We start from the raw sequence: 15,009 nt of genomic DNA, 5'->3' as shown, positions 1-15,009 counted from the left end.
CCTGTACAGCCTACATTTTAATATGTTTAATAGATTGACGAGTTTTTGTGGATCAATAAATACTCACTTCACAGAGGAGTACATAATAATACAAATTAATAATTTAATTTCCCAATAAAGAAAAACATACACTCGTACAAAAAAAATATAGGGAACACTTTATGAATCTTACAAATTAGGCTATTTTCGAACAACAAAATGCTTTTTTAAAAACCTTTTTATGACTTTTTGTTACTAATTTATACGATTTTGAAAGTTAACTTTTGTTTTCTCTCTAAAGATGACGTTCAGCGCCGACATTAGCATTATCCAATATGCACCACGTCGATGTTGCCAGTTGATGAGTTTTCACCGAATTACAGCGAATTGAAAATAGCCTAATTTTTAGGGTTTATAAAGTGTTCCCTATTTTTTTTTTTGTACGAGCATATATGGCAATCTGGATACCAGTCCTCTACCTAGTGTACATTTATTTTCTATATAAGTGATGCTCACTTGAAACATACACAATTTTCATTATAAATATAAAAATCATGAAGGGGCTTATTCTACAATAGGGCCCGCCGATACCACCTTTTTTTTTCTATTTGTACGACTCAAAAGATGTCCCCAAACGCGTCCAATCGTAAACGAACTTACGTTTGCGCCAGTGTCGGTGTGGAACACGTGCTTGGATGCAATGGGATATCGCCTACGCAGGCACGCGAGTCCTCGTACTACAAAACCGGACGTGCGCCAGCGGATGTCTGCGTGACGAGTCGCGCAACACACGGATTCGCCTGACTCGCGGGCAGCGAAGTTTCTGGGAACAGTCGGTGAAGCCGCACGAGCTATCGGCGATCCAATTCGCCGATTATCCTAACAGCAAGTCCAATTGTTAGGCGGTCGTTGCTCCTCCCGCACGGACTTTGACGCCGTTTTCCTGATTGAATAACGAGATGCTGCTTATCTCGCCTGGGGATCGTTTCGGAGGCCAACTGTTTGTCGACGGATCACTCTTTAGCTGTTTCATCCTTGGTGAACAGTCGCTGAAACTCGTACTCGGTGCCGTTTGCCATTACTTGCACTTCTATTGTTGTTAGCGAGACGTAGTAGTAGATTATCCTGCGCGAATCGATTATTTTTGGACTTCCATGTTGGGGATGTCGATGATAGCGGTATATGTTGTTGTCAATGCGAGATTAGAGGGGGTCTAAGTCATCATTTGTATAGTTTCGTAATTGTTTAAGAGATAGAAGTCGTCGGAGCTTGCAGTTTTTAATATCGTAAAAATCTCCATGGCTTTTACAATCAGTTTACGAAGTACTCGAACACTCTCCGTAATTTAAAAGATATCTCCGAAAGTTGGCAAACCACTGGAAGCAGTACCGTAGCAAATTCAACAGAACCGATCGATCTGATGTAACAAAAATGTTTACAAAGTTTGCGTTATATCATCGCGTACAAGGAGGCTCGCAGTACGTGACCAGTGAAATCATGTTAACGAGGGAACTCTTACAACGATTTTTCCACTTTCCCATGTGCTGTGGGAACAAATGGGGTTACACCTCAATTAAAGCAATCTTCCTTCCTGATCCAACGTTTACATCCGTGCCTTGAACGCCTGGACGACACTCCAGCTTGTACTTTCATCCATTTAAATACTCGAATATTTTAGACATTCATGTATTCGAACGTTATTTAATTATAATATTCATTAAAATACTCGTCGAATATTCCAATATTAAATTATTGTGATATTACACTAATATTAATATTATTCATATAATATAATATTATTAATATAATTAATTTTATTCTAATCTCAATTCCAGCCTTAGATTAAGGCAGTGTTTGTCTAATTCGTTACGCCTAATCGTGGCGTCATTTGCGCCGTGAGTGCTTGATTGAAGTTAGTATAATTTATTTGGCGCGTGGGTGCATACTTTGCAAAAGTATTCAACGTCGAATGTTTGCCTCGAGCTGTCGTTTGCACGCCGAGAAACGGGTAAACTTAGAGGTCGCGCGTACACGGTGACATAGAAACTTCTTCGAATTGGATTAACGTAATCTCTGGCTTAGATTATACAGAGTGAGGAATAATTCATAGTGCAGACCAAAAACAGAACGAGTCCACGCTCGAGGGCAGGTCGAAGATGTAGAGAAACATTTCTTTTTATAAGAATTTGTTATCGAGAGATTAAACGATTGAATTCTAAGATTGTATTGGACAGAAATCCATTCATTAAATTAAGATAAGTTTGGTATTTAGTTTTTCAAAAATATTCTCTTCTTTGGTCGTGCAAAAAATTACGGGACACCCTGTATAATATGTTCTGTACAAAGATTTCGAAAATCAGATGTAATCGAGTATATTAGTATTACAAGCACAAGGACACTCCTGTATTTGGAAATGGAATCCATCGATGATGAAAGAAATCTGTGTAATTTGTTAAGGAGTTGTGGACGTTTACGTATCAGCGTTAAACATAATCCTTTTTACATTTGTCGTTGCATCGTTCCGCCTACATGTACTATTTATAAGATTCTTACGTTGTTTCTATGAAATGTTTTCTCACTTTCTTTGTATCCTCGGTTAAAGGTGGGGCGTGCGTGTAGCGATTCTATTAGCCAATCGATTAACGATTTTTTGAAAGCAAATCGGAGTTACATTCAGCGATCGTGATTTCAGATAAATACTTCTTATCCTTTATCTGATAATTACGAGAGAGTGAATTGAAACTCGTAATTTACGCGACGTGCGGACATAGTAGGATGAAATTGATAAATTGTATAAGATAATGCGTAGGCAACGCGTGATTCTTTTGGGAATAACAAGCAAACTTTAAATAGTGTATAAATTATAGTGGTATAAATTGTCATCCTCACGTTTGAATTTAAAATTCAGATAACACGGTAATTTATGCAGACGATTATATTGGAGATAATTTATACGCGCGGATTTATGCAAAATAATAGTCTAGTCAGAATAATAATTGATTGTACGATTGGACTGATAGCTTGACGTAAAAATATGTTTGACATAATTATAGTATAGTCACTCTAATTGTAACGTAGCTTGCCAAGACAGTAATTATGTCGAATATATTTTTACAAACAAACTATTATTATGTAAGGAACCAATCATTATATATACCGAATTAACTATCATTTTGAATGCATCTGCACTGTATTCGTATCCAAATCGGATAGGTTGTGTCACCTCGTGGGCGAGAATTACGTATCCCGTGTAAAATTGATTGTCATAGCCGACCTATTATTTGCAAGAATCGAGACGATTTGTTGCAGTCGATTCCACGCAATAATTTCACAGATTTCATACCATTCGATCATTTTTTCCACGTGGCAGCCTATAAATCAATGAAATTAATTCCGGATGCAATGTGGGCGCCATGAAACTTAGTAAGTCGATCGCAGCAGATAAAAGGATAGTCGGTTCACCAAGAAATTAAATTCCTTTTCTCCAGTGGTCGAGGAAGCGGCTCGCGAGTGAACGAACTCGTAACCTATATTACGTAATGCTATATCAGGAAAAAATCAAGCACGGTTATGCACTTGTTGTGATGTAATATTGTTTGTTTTCCATTTCTGGAAATTTTAAGCGTGCATGGCAGGATACCATTTGTCTAAGGTTACAGAAATAATGCTTGTTTAGCTTTGTTTCGGAAAATTGTATAATCATTTCAGGGACTTTCGATTAAATTTTGCTAAGGAAATTGAAAAAACGTTGCAGAAGTAGAGTTACATATATTTTTACAAGAATAATCATCAAAATAAATTGAGGTTAAACTTATTTATTATTCACGAAGAAGGTCAGCAACCCATTAGCCAAAAGAAGCTTCTTACCCGAATTTTCATTCAATTGCTATTCCTAATTTTTTTATTCTCGATATAGTATATTAAATTATAACAATTGAAGCCTAAACGATTTTCCCAGAGCGCGCAGACGAATCTCATTGTCAGTGTCTCTCGATTTCTCACCGTCTGCCACTCCACTGCAAGACCAGGTAATTAAGAGATACCTGTCCTAAAGCAAACAACGTCTGTCGCGAACTTGTTATCTTCGTTTGTTGGTTGCATCGGCGCTTTTACCTTGGACCCAACACGCTCTCTGCTCCATTTGTCACGATAACGCGAAAACGCCATTAATTGGCGGGCTGTCGTTTGTATAATCGATCACCGCGATCGGTTGATTTATGAAGAACTTCATCGAGCTGCTCGAGGTGATACCTCGCACCCACGCACTCGCGTTAACCATGAGAAAACGTCGCTTGGGTATCCTATCCTCCGTGGAGAGGATAGAATCGACCGACTATCGAGTTTCGTGACATTCGCGGTCGGATCTTAATCTTCCATCGCCTCGAGAAAAATCAGATTCGTTGATCATCCCTCACAATTATCTTTCAAGCCAGCGATCGCCAACTAGTCGTCATCGGTAGTGAATTGAAGTGTTAGAAAAGAAATTGAATTTACAACTGTTTTATCGGTTGATTAGTCTACTGTTTCGGAGAAGTTAAAACATTCATGGACTCAAATGTTTGCATACAAGCTAGGGCGAACACAGACTTAATAATGGCACTTTTGAAACTTCAGCTTTCCTTTATAAAAAATTTATATCGAAAATGCCTCATGCTGAGAAATACCAGACTCTCCGGTATCAATTACAAGGTATTGAAGAGTATCTCACAAAAAAATTTGATCATAAAATTTACATAGTAAGTCGTAGCTCCTCTTTATTATCGACTATCATTGTTTCGACAGTTTCCAGAGAAAGGGAAAACAGGTGAGCATCGGATCCAGTCGTTTGGACACGGGTTCTCCGGTCGTCGGCTGTTTACGACGGATTACATTACATTGGCCAGAGTCGGTGACGACACTTTACTAGATCGATGTCGAAGGACACCCGTAGGTTTGTCACACGAAGTCACACGAGACGATTACTGGGATTTCATTTCATCGATCTGCAAGTGCATACACTTGCATCAACGTTCACCGCTGGTTTTGCGTCATCTGAGACGATAGTCGCGTCTTCCAAGGAGCCTGCGACGATTTATCGATGAATTTATCGTTTCTTTTTTTCTCTTTCCTTCGGTTTTTAACTACTTCCTCCGGTTAATCGACCAGACCTACGCACTGGATTCAGTAAAACTGTGGATGCTTTTACACGAGATCGTTTGCGTTCCCGAGGGGCTGTCGATGAATGCTAATGACGGGTTTGAATGTCGTTTAAATATAGAGGCGTTTGTGGCAGTGCATGCACGCGAGGCTTATGAAAATTTATATAGGGTCCTTGGTGAACAGATTTAGTATGATGGTTCGAGTTCCAGTAACTTACATTTTTCAGTGAGTTCGAATTATTACAGGACTTTATTTTTCCTTGGTTTCATTTCTTGGTTAATAAGTAGTTGTAGATCTGCTGGTCAGTCTTGACGAATTGCATCAAATTTATCAAAAAATTGGAAGCATTTTATTTCTGAAGCTGTTGTATAATTCATGCTGGATTTCTCTTACAGTTTTTAATTATTTTCTTATCCAAACATCATATATAATAGTTGAGCTATACATTCATCCACGCATCGTTTAGTTTGGGTATCTTATTTTTTTAATTTCTTCCATGACAGATAAAATACAACACCTACAACAGAGAGTTAAACACAATAATAAAAGTAGTAAAACATTGAATCGTGCACGATCATCGAATGATCCAGTAGATCGTCCAACGCCCACCAAAATCTCGAAGCTGCAGTCTCATCCCTCCCAAGGCTAAACGTACATAAGCCTATTATGAAACATTGTTGGAGAGCCTCCCATAAACAGATCCCCGTAACATAAAACCCATTCATTCCCAAAACACACTTGAAACACGCTCCGTTCCCTTGCTGCCAGTCATTCGGTGTACCAAAAGCGTGTTGGGGAGGTCTTCAACCACTCAATTCTCCGTCCCGTTTATGGTTACGGTTCGCCTCTGAACAAGCCACGATGGCAGGTCTTCCGGCATCATCCTACAGTTTGATCCCACGAATAAGACGAGTCAGTTATCTGATTAGCTGTGAATCTCTCTTATTTCCACGTAAAACCACGTTCGAATGACACGAGGGCAAGTTGGGGACGGGGATACCTGACACGAGAAGGGACTAAATTATCATTCTCAAGCCCAATAGATCTTATTCAGTAGATAATTTGAGTTTGATAAATCCTGCTGGAGTTAACTATTTCGCGCAATATTAATTTTAAAAACGACTCCACTTTACGTGGTTCACATCCTTGACCTGAACGTGAAAGTAAACGAGCCCTCTTCATCAAATCGCTAAGAAAGTAAGAAGTAATCGATTAGCAACCCTTCTAACTCGAACAATCGTTTAATGCTATCTTCGTACCAATCCATACCGAATTTGTACCTTCTAAATCTTCATTCCTCGAGCGTTATTACAAATTAAATAGTCATTCCTTCGCAAGATGACACGTTCCAACGTCCTCCGTTCTTTTTTTCAGGCTCACGTAATTGCCAGACGCGCCGCAACGCACGGCGTCGACTCTTCGATAGTCTAGAACTTAAGGGATTCTCAGGGTATCTAAATACAGGACACATCCGCGTCCGAGGAGGGACTAAACGTCGACGAAGACGAAGAGGGAGGCCGGTGCGGGCCACCGGGACGCTCTTCGAGCCCTTTCAGCTTCCAGGATGTCGTACGCCAATCGATTCCCGTCTTCTCAGCACACTCGTTATCGCAGCAGCTGGGGGCCCTCTTCGGTGACTGTGTTCAATCGCGCCGACGTACCGAGACCCTCCCCCGAAGAGGAAGAGTACGCCGAGTTTTACCACGAGCGTCTCCACTCGGCCCAAAGCAGACAGTTGCTGCCACTTCAGGAGGACCTGGCCGATTGGATCAATAAAACGTTAAGTGAGTACTCTACCGAACGATTCGAATATTGAATATTGTACGAAATGCCAGGAAATGTGAATTTCAGGAAAATTGAGAGTTTAGCGAGAATAACGTGTGGAAAATGGTACCATGTTTTTCATTCTTTCCGTTTTAATGGTTTGAATTCATGCGAGTTTCAAAAATTTGTTTAGCAATTATAGTAACGTGTTGTAGTAGGGGTGTGAAACTTTAATCTTCACTTTAATCCTTTCTTTCTACTATTTATTTGCTCGATGTTATATTTGATACAGATTCATGTAACTATTTGATCGGTAGTACGCCCCATCATGTATGGATTATTGAACATTCTTGGGTTTTCATTTTTATCGAAGCTAACTATGAATTTTATTGCAGACATAAATATAAATGTCTATCAATTTTAAAATAATGAATAACGATGGAAATAATTTTTTGATCCAACCAACGTAGAAAATAATTACTTATGGGGTGCATGTGTTCGTCATTTATTATTTGAATACAACTTTATCCATCTTTGGATGTACGTGACGTGTGCACGGGTTTCGTGTACGCGCAGCTTTAGTACCGCACAAAAGACTCGCATCTGGCGGGACGTGGGAAAGGATATTCGTAACATTTGGCCTTTCGTTTCGCGTTTTCGGGGGACGGTCACGCGAGAGACGACTGATGAGAAAAAATTGCTCCGTCTTCGCGGACGCCATTGTCCCAGGGACTTCTTGAATCCCAAATCGCATGATATGTGTCCGGAATGGTAATTTCAAACAGATGTAACGCGATTTGGGAAAGGTTTGACCTGTATATCGGTGGTTTACAAACTTTCAGGGAGACATTTTTATTTATTCTGGTGGTGTTATTAAATTCTACTGTTAAAATCATAATTTCTGTTTTGTTTCGCTATTTCCCTGTATAGCCACAATTTTCATTCACTTTTCTGACTAACATTTTGCAACAAAAATATGTTAATGTTAATATATCATTTATAAAAATGAATTTTTCTAAAAATTAATTATATACTGGATACTTTGTCTTTTTACGGACCACTAGTACCAGACACGGCTCCTCGGTGTTGTCTCTGCTAATTTAAATCTAATCTCACTTTACACTTTACACTTTACACTTTAAACTTTTTATATCTAAAGATCTTATTACAAGTTCGCAGCCATTAGCTCGATATTACTCGCAACGAAGGATTGTTCGTCACAAATAATACCGATTACCAGGTCTCACCACGTGGAGGTTGCTGCGACTGAAGACCCGGAGATAGAAGGAATCAAAGTTCCTTCGATCTCCCTCTACATAGAGTATACATACGTAGATCCATACTCTTCATAGAGTCGACGAGCTTAATACTAAGTACGAAACGATGAAAATCAAAGGAAAAGAAAATTCCCTTCGATTTTCAAAGTCTATGTCTGACTCTGCCAAACAATTATTTGAACTGAGAGGGTGAAGTTAAATTGAGATCGCGACGCGACGCGACCATGAAACTGGACTTACTGAGTCAGTCCCGTTTCCTCTTGTTGGATCTGGACTCGAGAGGAAGACGACTGACGCCTCCGAACCAGTCCTCCACACCCTGCACCCATCTGGGAGCCACGATAGGACCCGACTTGCACCCGTCTCACTGCGTTTTGGACTTACTGCACTGCGCCGGGAGCCTGGACTACACCAGACGGGATACAGGGAGTAGAGAACCGATCCGGAGGAGCCGATTGTCTTACTCTCGAATACAGATCCACCAGGAGGACGTCAACCGACCTTTCTGTCCAGTTACACAGTTGGTCACTTCACTTATCACATGAAGTAATAGTGACCGAAATGAAGAACTGAGTTGCGAGTCCAATATGGACCTACGAACAAACAAAAGAATTGAACAAATGATTAATAATTATTTGTTAGAGGACAGACACTCATACACGCATGCCTTAAAACTAACCAAACCAAACTAAGATACCCACAACCAATACCAAGATACGATAACTAAGGGAAACTACAAATAGGAGGGACGCGAGACGCGGACGCGCGATCCATATCGACCGAAGGATCGTCGAAGAATGAGCTCTCATCCCTCGTGTACCTGTGTCGATCGAGGGTCGAGGGTCGCGGCTCGCTTGTACCTCTCGAAGTAGAGAAGGGGAAAGGCGAACAACAACCCTGTAACGCTCGATTCGAAGGCACGTTGAATTCATCGACAAAATAATTCGTGAAACATTAATATCACAGCAAAATCATATTCCCCATCATTGTTTAAATAATAAGTCTTGTTAATAATTAATTTAACTACTGTCAGAAATTAATATTTAGTTGGTCTAATCAATACATATTAAAATATTGACAAATTTCTCACGATTAATGTCTCGAACGGATACTTATTCCGAACCGTAATTGTTATTAATGTTTAATCGAACACTGAATGATACTGTATGTATCACAAATTTTTATTTATGTCGGAGACATTAATTTATATTAATAATTAATATTAAAATATAGAAAAATTGCTCATGATTAATGTCTTCACCTCACCCTGTATAAATCGTAGGAAAACAAGATATAATCTATGCCGCAACCCACTAACTCGCTTTCGTTGTTTTCCTGGGAAATTTCATAGATCAAACTGCGGCAAACGTCGATACCCAATACGTTTCGCGATTCCCCAACGTGATACGTTCGACGAATTTCAAAGTAGGTGAAAGTTTTCTCGACTCCAACTAGATTACTCGGGATGAGCATGAAACGGACGCGTTCTCAGAAGAACTTAAAAACTTTTTCGTAAGGGCAACGAATACGACTCGTTCCCTGGACGTTGTTCGATCGTTTCACCTACTTTTCGCTCTAAATTATTGCTGCTTCTGATTTCTCTGGCATTTTTTTTTCTTACCGAGTTCTCGCGTTCACGCTACCGCACATTTGCATACGAACTTTCCCTTTTTTAAATCGTATTCACCCCTTGCCCGAGTCTAAATGCAGTTATTATATTTTATGAGTTTAACATATTCTTAGACAGTTATTACTTGTCGGTTATGAACTACTTTTTAGCCATGAAAATCACACTGAACACGATCACAAGTACTTTGGCTTAGAAAATGAAACTCCACGGTGAATATTATAATAGTAATCGATTTATTTTCGCCTTTTCCCTGAATATTGGACAGAATTTCAGTCGAATGGTTTTGTTTCATGTTTCGTCCATTTTGACGGTGTTAAAATTTAGAAAATTTATTGAGCTGATCGAGTAAGTCGAAAGTTCGATATATGATATCAAAGTGGACGACTTACTTTTTTATAAATCAGCGCTTCGCGGAGAGTCGTCATTGGTGCATTGCAGGAGCGGTGTATCAAAGCAGAGACGATACGAAATAATGTGAAGAAATAATGTAAATGTCAATATTGAAATCTTCTACTATATAGTGCTAGTGGTTTCTTGTGATTGGATCAGTGTTCATGATCAGTCCACTGAATGCACCCATTTATTTCGATCTCAGGCACTAGTTTGACCGCCTTTCCGAACTAGTACTTTCCTAATACGGTGCCAATACGAGTCGATGCGTGAAACAAAACCGTCCCGATATATCGAGCGCACGACTTCACTCTTGCACAGTTGTATCATTCTGCGAATTGAGTAACATGCTCTCTGCCTCAACCTCTCTGCCTGTCCTATTATCATTCTTAATATTATTACTTTTACCACATTCGTATATTTCTGGTGATCTCTGGTAAAGCTCGTTTCTCTCACTCTAAAAATGAAGAAGTCGTACTAACGATACGTTTTAAACGTCTTTCCGCGAAGATTCGACTCGTTCCAACCGCTTCGAATCGAGAAGTCGAATAAAAATCGCTTTGCTCCTGGGCATATTTTTATCTTCGCAGCCGTTCACCGGTTTCTTATCGACGCGAGGGCAAGTTGTCTCCATACGAAATGTTCCCAGCATTGCCATATATTTTGGTGAACGGCGCAGAGGAGCGCGGTTTCGCGCGACCTCGAAGAATCCAGCCACGAGATCTGGACCACCGTGAAAGATTGCGACACGAGCGGTCTTGGATGAAAAACGACTAATACGCGGATAAGCTCTGGCATCGTGGTGTCCCCGAGATCACAGATGGGCATAATTTTTATATATAAAAAAAAAAAAAAAAGAACGCAGAGCAACGAATGAAACACGACCAGTCGTTTGGGAGTCGGTAGAGAGAAATTAAAATTTCTGGTACTTGAGGATAAAAAATTTTAGCCCTTTGCACTCTGCGCCATCACGTTGCAAAAAATGCGGGCAGGAATCGCATTACATAGAATAATCTAACTCTGGAAACGTGTCTTTTTGGTATTATTAGACTTGATTATAAATTCTTATAGCTTTCTCGAAGCGTTGTCACTAACAAAATTTGTTAGACTTACGATGTCCTCTTATAGGGGACATCCGAGTGCAAAGGGTTAGATGTTTCTGGATCCTGAAAACCCCATGTTCTATCTACGAGTTCCTCCTCGTCTCGCTCGAGAACAAAATCAAGCCGAATAGCATACCTCCGCCGGTCCCGACCGCGTTGCTTATTTCGATACAGTGCTGTAGTAAGATACCTTATTTCCACGACTCTTTAATCGTGGTAGAAGAAGGGTTTAGTCGTTTTAAACTGTTAGCTGTCTGTAATGAAACTGTCGTCGAGTACAAAGGGTTAAAGTTGAAAAGTATCAGCAACGAAATGTGCTATATTTCAAGGTCCACATTGAAGGTTGAGAAGCGCTGTCGCACGGTAGCTATTATTCAGAGTTTATGTGAAAGAATCCATGACTCACCGAATATTGGCAACGAATCGAACAGCATTATATCGACGTACGTCGGACGCGTCTAATTATATCTCATCGCAATATCACGCTGACATGCCACTCTCTCGTTGTAGCTTCAAAGCCAGAACGACGGAGATAGGTCGGCAGCCTTTAACGTGGAACCGTGTGGGTACCTTTGCCGTGTAGTTACTATTCATCGTTCGCCGGTGTACGATTCAAGCGCACACCCACACTCAGCACCGACCCATAGATTGCTTGAAATGCAGCGTGTGGCGGTCAGCTCTCCCGTCTGCATTCAATCGAGGGGGACTTTAATGCGAGGGTGAGAGACACGCCGGGGTGTTTGCGCTCGCTGCGCAGAAAAATAACCGCGGACACGGCTTTCGATATTTGAACTGAATTACGTATTTCGGGTATGTCCAATTACGTCTGGTCTTGATGCGTAAGCGAATGTAAATGGCGGTCCTGTCGCGACCCTGTGGTTTTTCGGTAGCATCCATGATTTAATTTTTCACCTGAAAACTTTTATTCAGATTCAGGCTTGTGATCGAGGATATATCAAGTGTATCGTTTTTGATTCTGTTTCAGGTCTTTCTATAAGAGTGGCTATTGAAGTTTTGATTTTCTCACATTTCTGCTATCGGAATAGTAAAATAATGAACATATGAGCCGTTCACTGCACAAATCGATTAATTTCGCTTTTTGAAAAATCTTAAAATTAAGTGAAGAATGTAAGTTAATCTTAAATTTCAAATAAATCTTAAAAATCAAAGCACTTGGTCGATTTGTGCAATGAACGGCTCATATAATGAACAAAATTGTTCGTTATAAAAAACTTCTATAGCAGGCGAAGGTGTCAAATAATACAGCATACAGAAACAGTTGATAGGTGTTAGTAGCATACAAAAATTTCCACAAAAAAGGACACACAATACAAAGCTAACATAGCGCCACAGAAGAATTTGGTTAGTCTCACTGATGAAACTGGGGTACAACTTGCGTAGAATCTTTCCATCGCCAAAAATTTAGCGTCGATTATTGAAATAACGCACGAATAATAGGGGGGGGGGGACCTTTCGACCCACACCCTGCGTCTCTCGCAGCAGTCGCAACGGGTCTGACTCAACCGGAAGTCGGGCACCCCTCTTCCTTCGTGCCACTTCTTCTCCCTGCATCGCGGGGTACCTGAAGCCGCATTACGCATAATGGGCGGGTACGCCTTCCTAATACGCTTGCGCGTATGCGAGCTCATCGGGTCATGGAGCCGATGAGACGAGGTTCGCGAACGGGTCGACTGTTTGGCACGGGCCATGGACGCCCAGCGAGCCGTGAATCGCAGAGACGAGAGCTACGGTTCAAGTCTGGCTGTTTATCCGCCATCCAGACTTCCTCGACTCGCTCCAATATCGCGTAAGGCTGGTTAGAGCCGATCTTTGGACGCACCGAGTCGTGGTAAACGGAGAGGGGAAATTAAGGTATTGATTATCGAGTGATTTAACTGATGTTCGTTTGCAACCCTCCGTTCCCAGAGGGCTTGAAACTTTGCAGCCGAGATTACACGTTTCATTTGTTTTCCTCAACCCTTTCGATGATGCGAGGGTATTCTTTTCACTAGGTAGGGGAATTAGGCGTTTCTATTTTTTGGTATTGAAAAGTTTAACTCACTCAGACCTGGCGTCCACAATTTAGGACACAGAATTTCAAAATTACCGACACTATCGTTTAGGGGGAATGTCCTTATTAGTATACATGAAGAAAGACCAGTTTTTAGTACGAGAAAAAAATTCAGATCTGAAAGGGTTAAGGAATGCAGAAGTAGTTTGAGTGTAACAAATTCTGAAATATTTCCTCGATAATAAGAACTATAAGATAGGACAATTTTTTCACTGAGTATGAATTTTTATAATTTTCCATCTAGTATGTAGTAGCACTCTACTGCAAGAATAATTTAATATTGAAGATCCACAGGTGTCTATGTAAATTTCCCTTGACAATGGCTCTTCGTACGTTTACCAGTTTGTTTTTCTCTCCCGTAAAAATTGCAAATTCTCAACGACCTGAATATGACGTCCTTGGTCGAGGATCCTCGGCGTGTGGTCCAAGCGATGAAATAAAAATTGTCACGCTGGTAGCATGTTTTATGGTAACATGCGACCGCGGTGATTTATCGTGCTCGAATTAATGCAACGATCGAACAATGCCAAGGACGACATCGATGATACTGAAAAAGGATTGGATCGCATTAAAGAGGTCGACCATTAAAAACCGAAGGGTAGCATATCAAGGATATGAAGGAAATGCACGTCACGGTGTACGGTGGTTATCGATACACGCGATCCTCTCTTATTAAGCGGGAGAAGAGGACGGTCTCCTTGTCCAATAAAACCGTAGCGAAGTTCTTCCTTTTCATGAAACGACGGGAATGGACTGTCCAAGGACACGAAGAAATTGATGCACGAAGGAGAGTTCTTCTCGAGCTATTATACAGGGTAATTCCAGAAACTGGGGCAAGCTGTAGCTCATTTCCAAACGTAGATACGAAATGTTGTATACCAGCGTCGGGGACTTCTTTGATGGTGTAACTTTTTTCTTTGATCCAAGCATCAGTGTCCAAATTTGTTTCTTTTAAATGAAAACGTGAGTTTTTGTTACACGAGTCGACTCATTTCATCATTCTGCATACGAGAGTATTGAGATAAATGGAAAGCGTGTTTATTGTAAAAAGCAATTGTTTAAGAGTATCTAAAAAATGGAACACAAAAATATTTGTAAGACACAATGTGCTTCCAACTTTAACTTGTGCGCCGCATGAAATGTACACATTGAACGTACAGTGTCAAGATCGATCCGAAAATCGATCGATCGGTCCAAGTAGAGGTAGCCTCACGAAGAGGCAAATTAACTTCGAACAGGCGCACGATAAATCGCTATCGAGATTCATCAAAACCGGCGAAGGTCTACAAAATGACACAGCCGTGTCAGGGAACGTGAGAAACGATTCATGGAGCTCGGATTGCTTCAGATTTATCTACCGAAACCGCTACCTAAGGCACCTTCCGTATCCTCTGCTCGAATCGACGCGCCTCGATCTCGATTCCGGTACCTGCTCACGTACGATTATCGATTAGGGGCATTCTCCCATGGCAGAGTTGGGCAACGATCACACAGTGATCATTATGTAGTTCATTTGGGATCACTTTGTGATTACTTTGCGAATTCATTGCGATCACTTTGTGATCCACTCGTGACAACTTGAATCTCTATTTCTCTGAAATATAATCTAAAAATCACTTCAACAACGAACGATTTCTCAATTCTAAAGACTCCAAC

The 15,009-nt window shown here is 40.6% G+C and overlaps 1 protein-coding gene across 2 annotated transcripts in view; it reads left to right on the top strand.

The window, feature by feature from the left end:
* The window catches only part of LOC128874940 (growth arrest-specific protein 2-like), a 36,007-nt gene that overhangs the window by 9,168 nt on the left and 11,830 nt on the right, over positions 1 to 15,009 (top strand). For both annotated transcript variants that reach the window (XM_054120131.1, XM_054120130.1), the window contains exon 2: positions 6,493 to 6,902. In XM_054120131.1, coding sequence (XP_053976106.1) covers positions 6,683 to 6,902 — 220 coding nt within the window. In that variant the 5' untranslated portion in view covers positions 6,493 to 6,682. The remainder of the gene's footprint in view (positions 1 to 6,492; positions 6,903 to 15,009) is intronic.

The sequence above is a fragment of the Hylaeus volcanicus genome, chromosome 4 (genome assembly GCF_026283585.1).
Source record: "Hylaeus volcanicus isolate JK05 chromosome 4, UHH_iyHylVolc1.0_haploid, whole genome shotgun sequence".
NCBI classification, from domain to species: Eukaryota; Metazoa; Arthropoda; class Insecta; order Hymenoptera; family Colletidae; genus Hylaeus; species Hylaeus volcanicus.
This window is presented reverse-complemented; position numbering and strand designations above follow the sequence as displayed.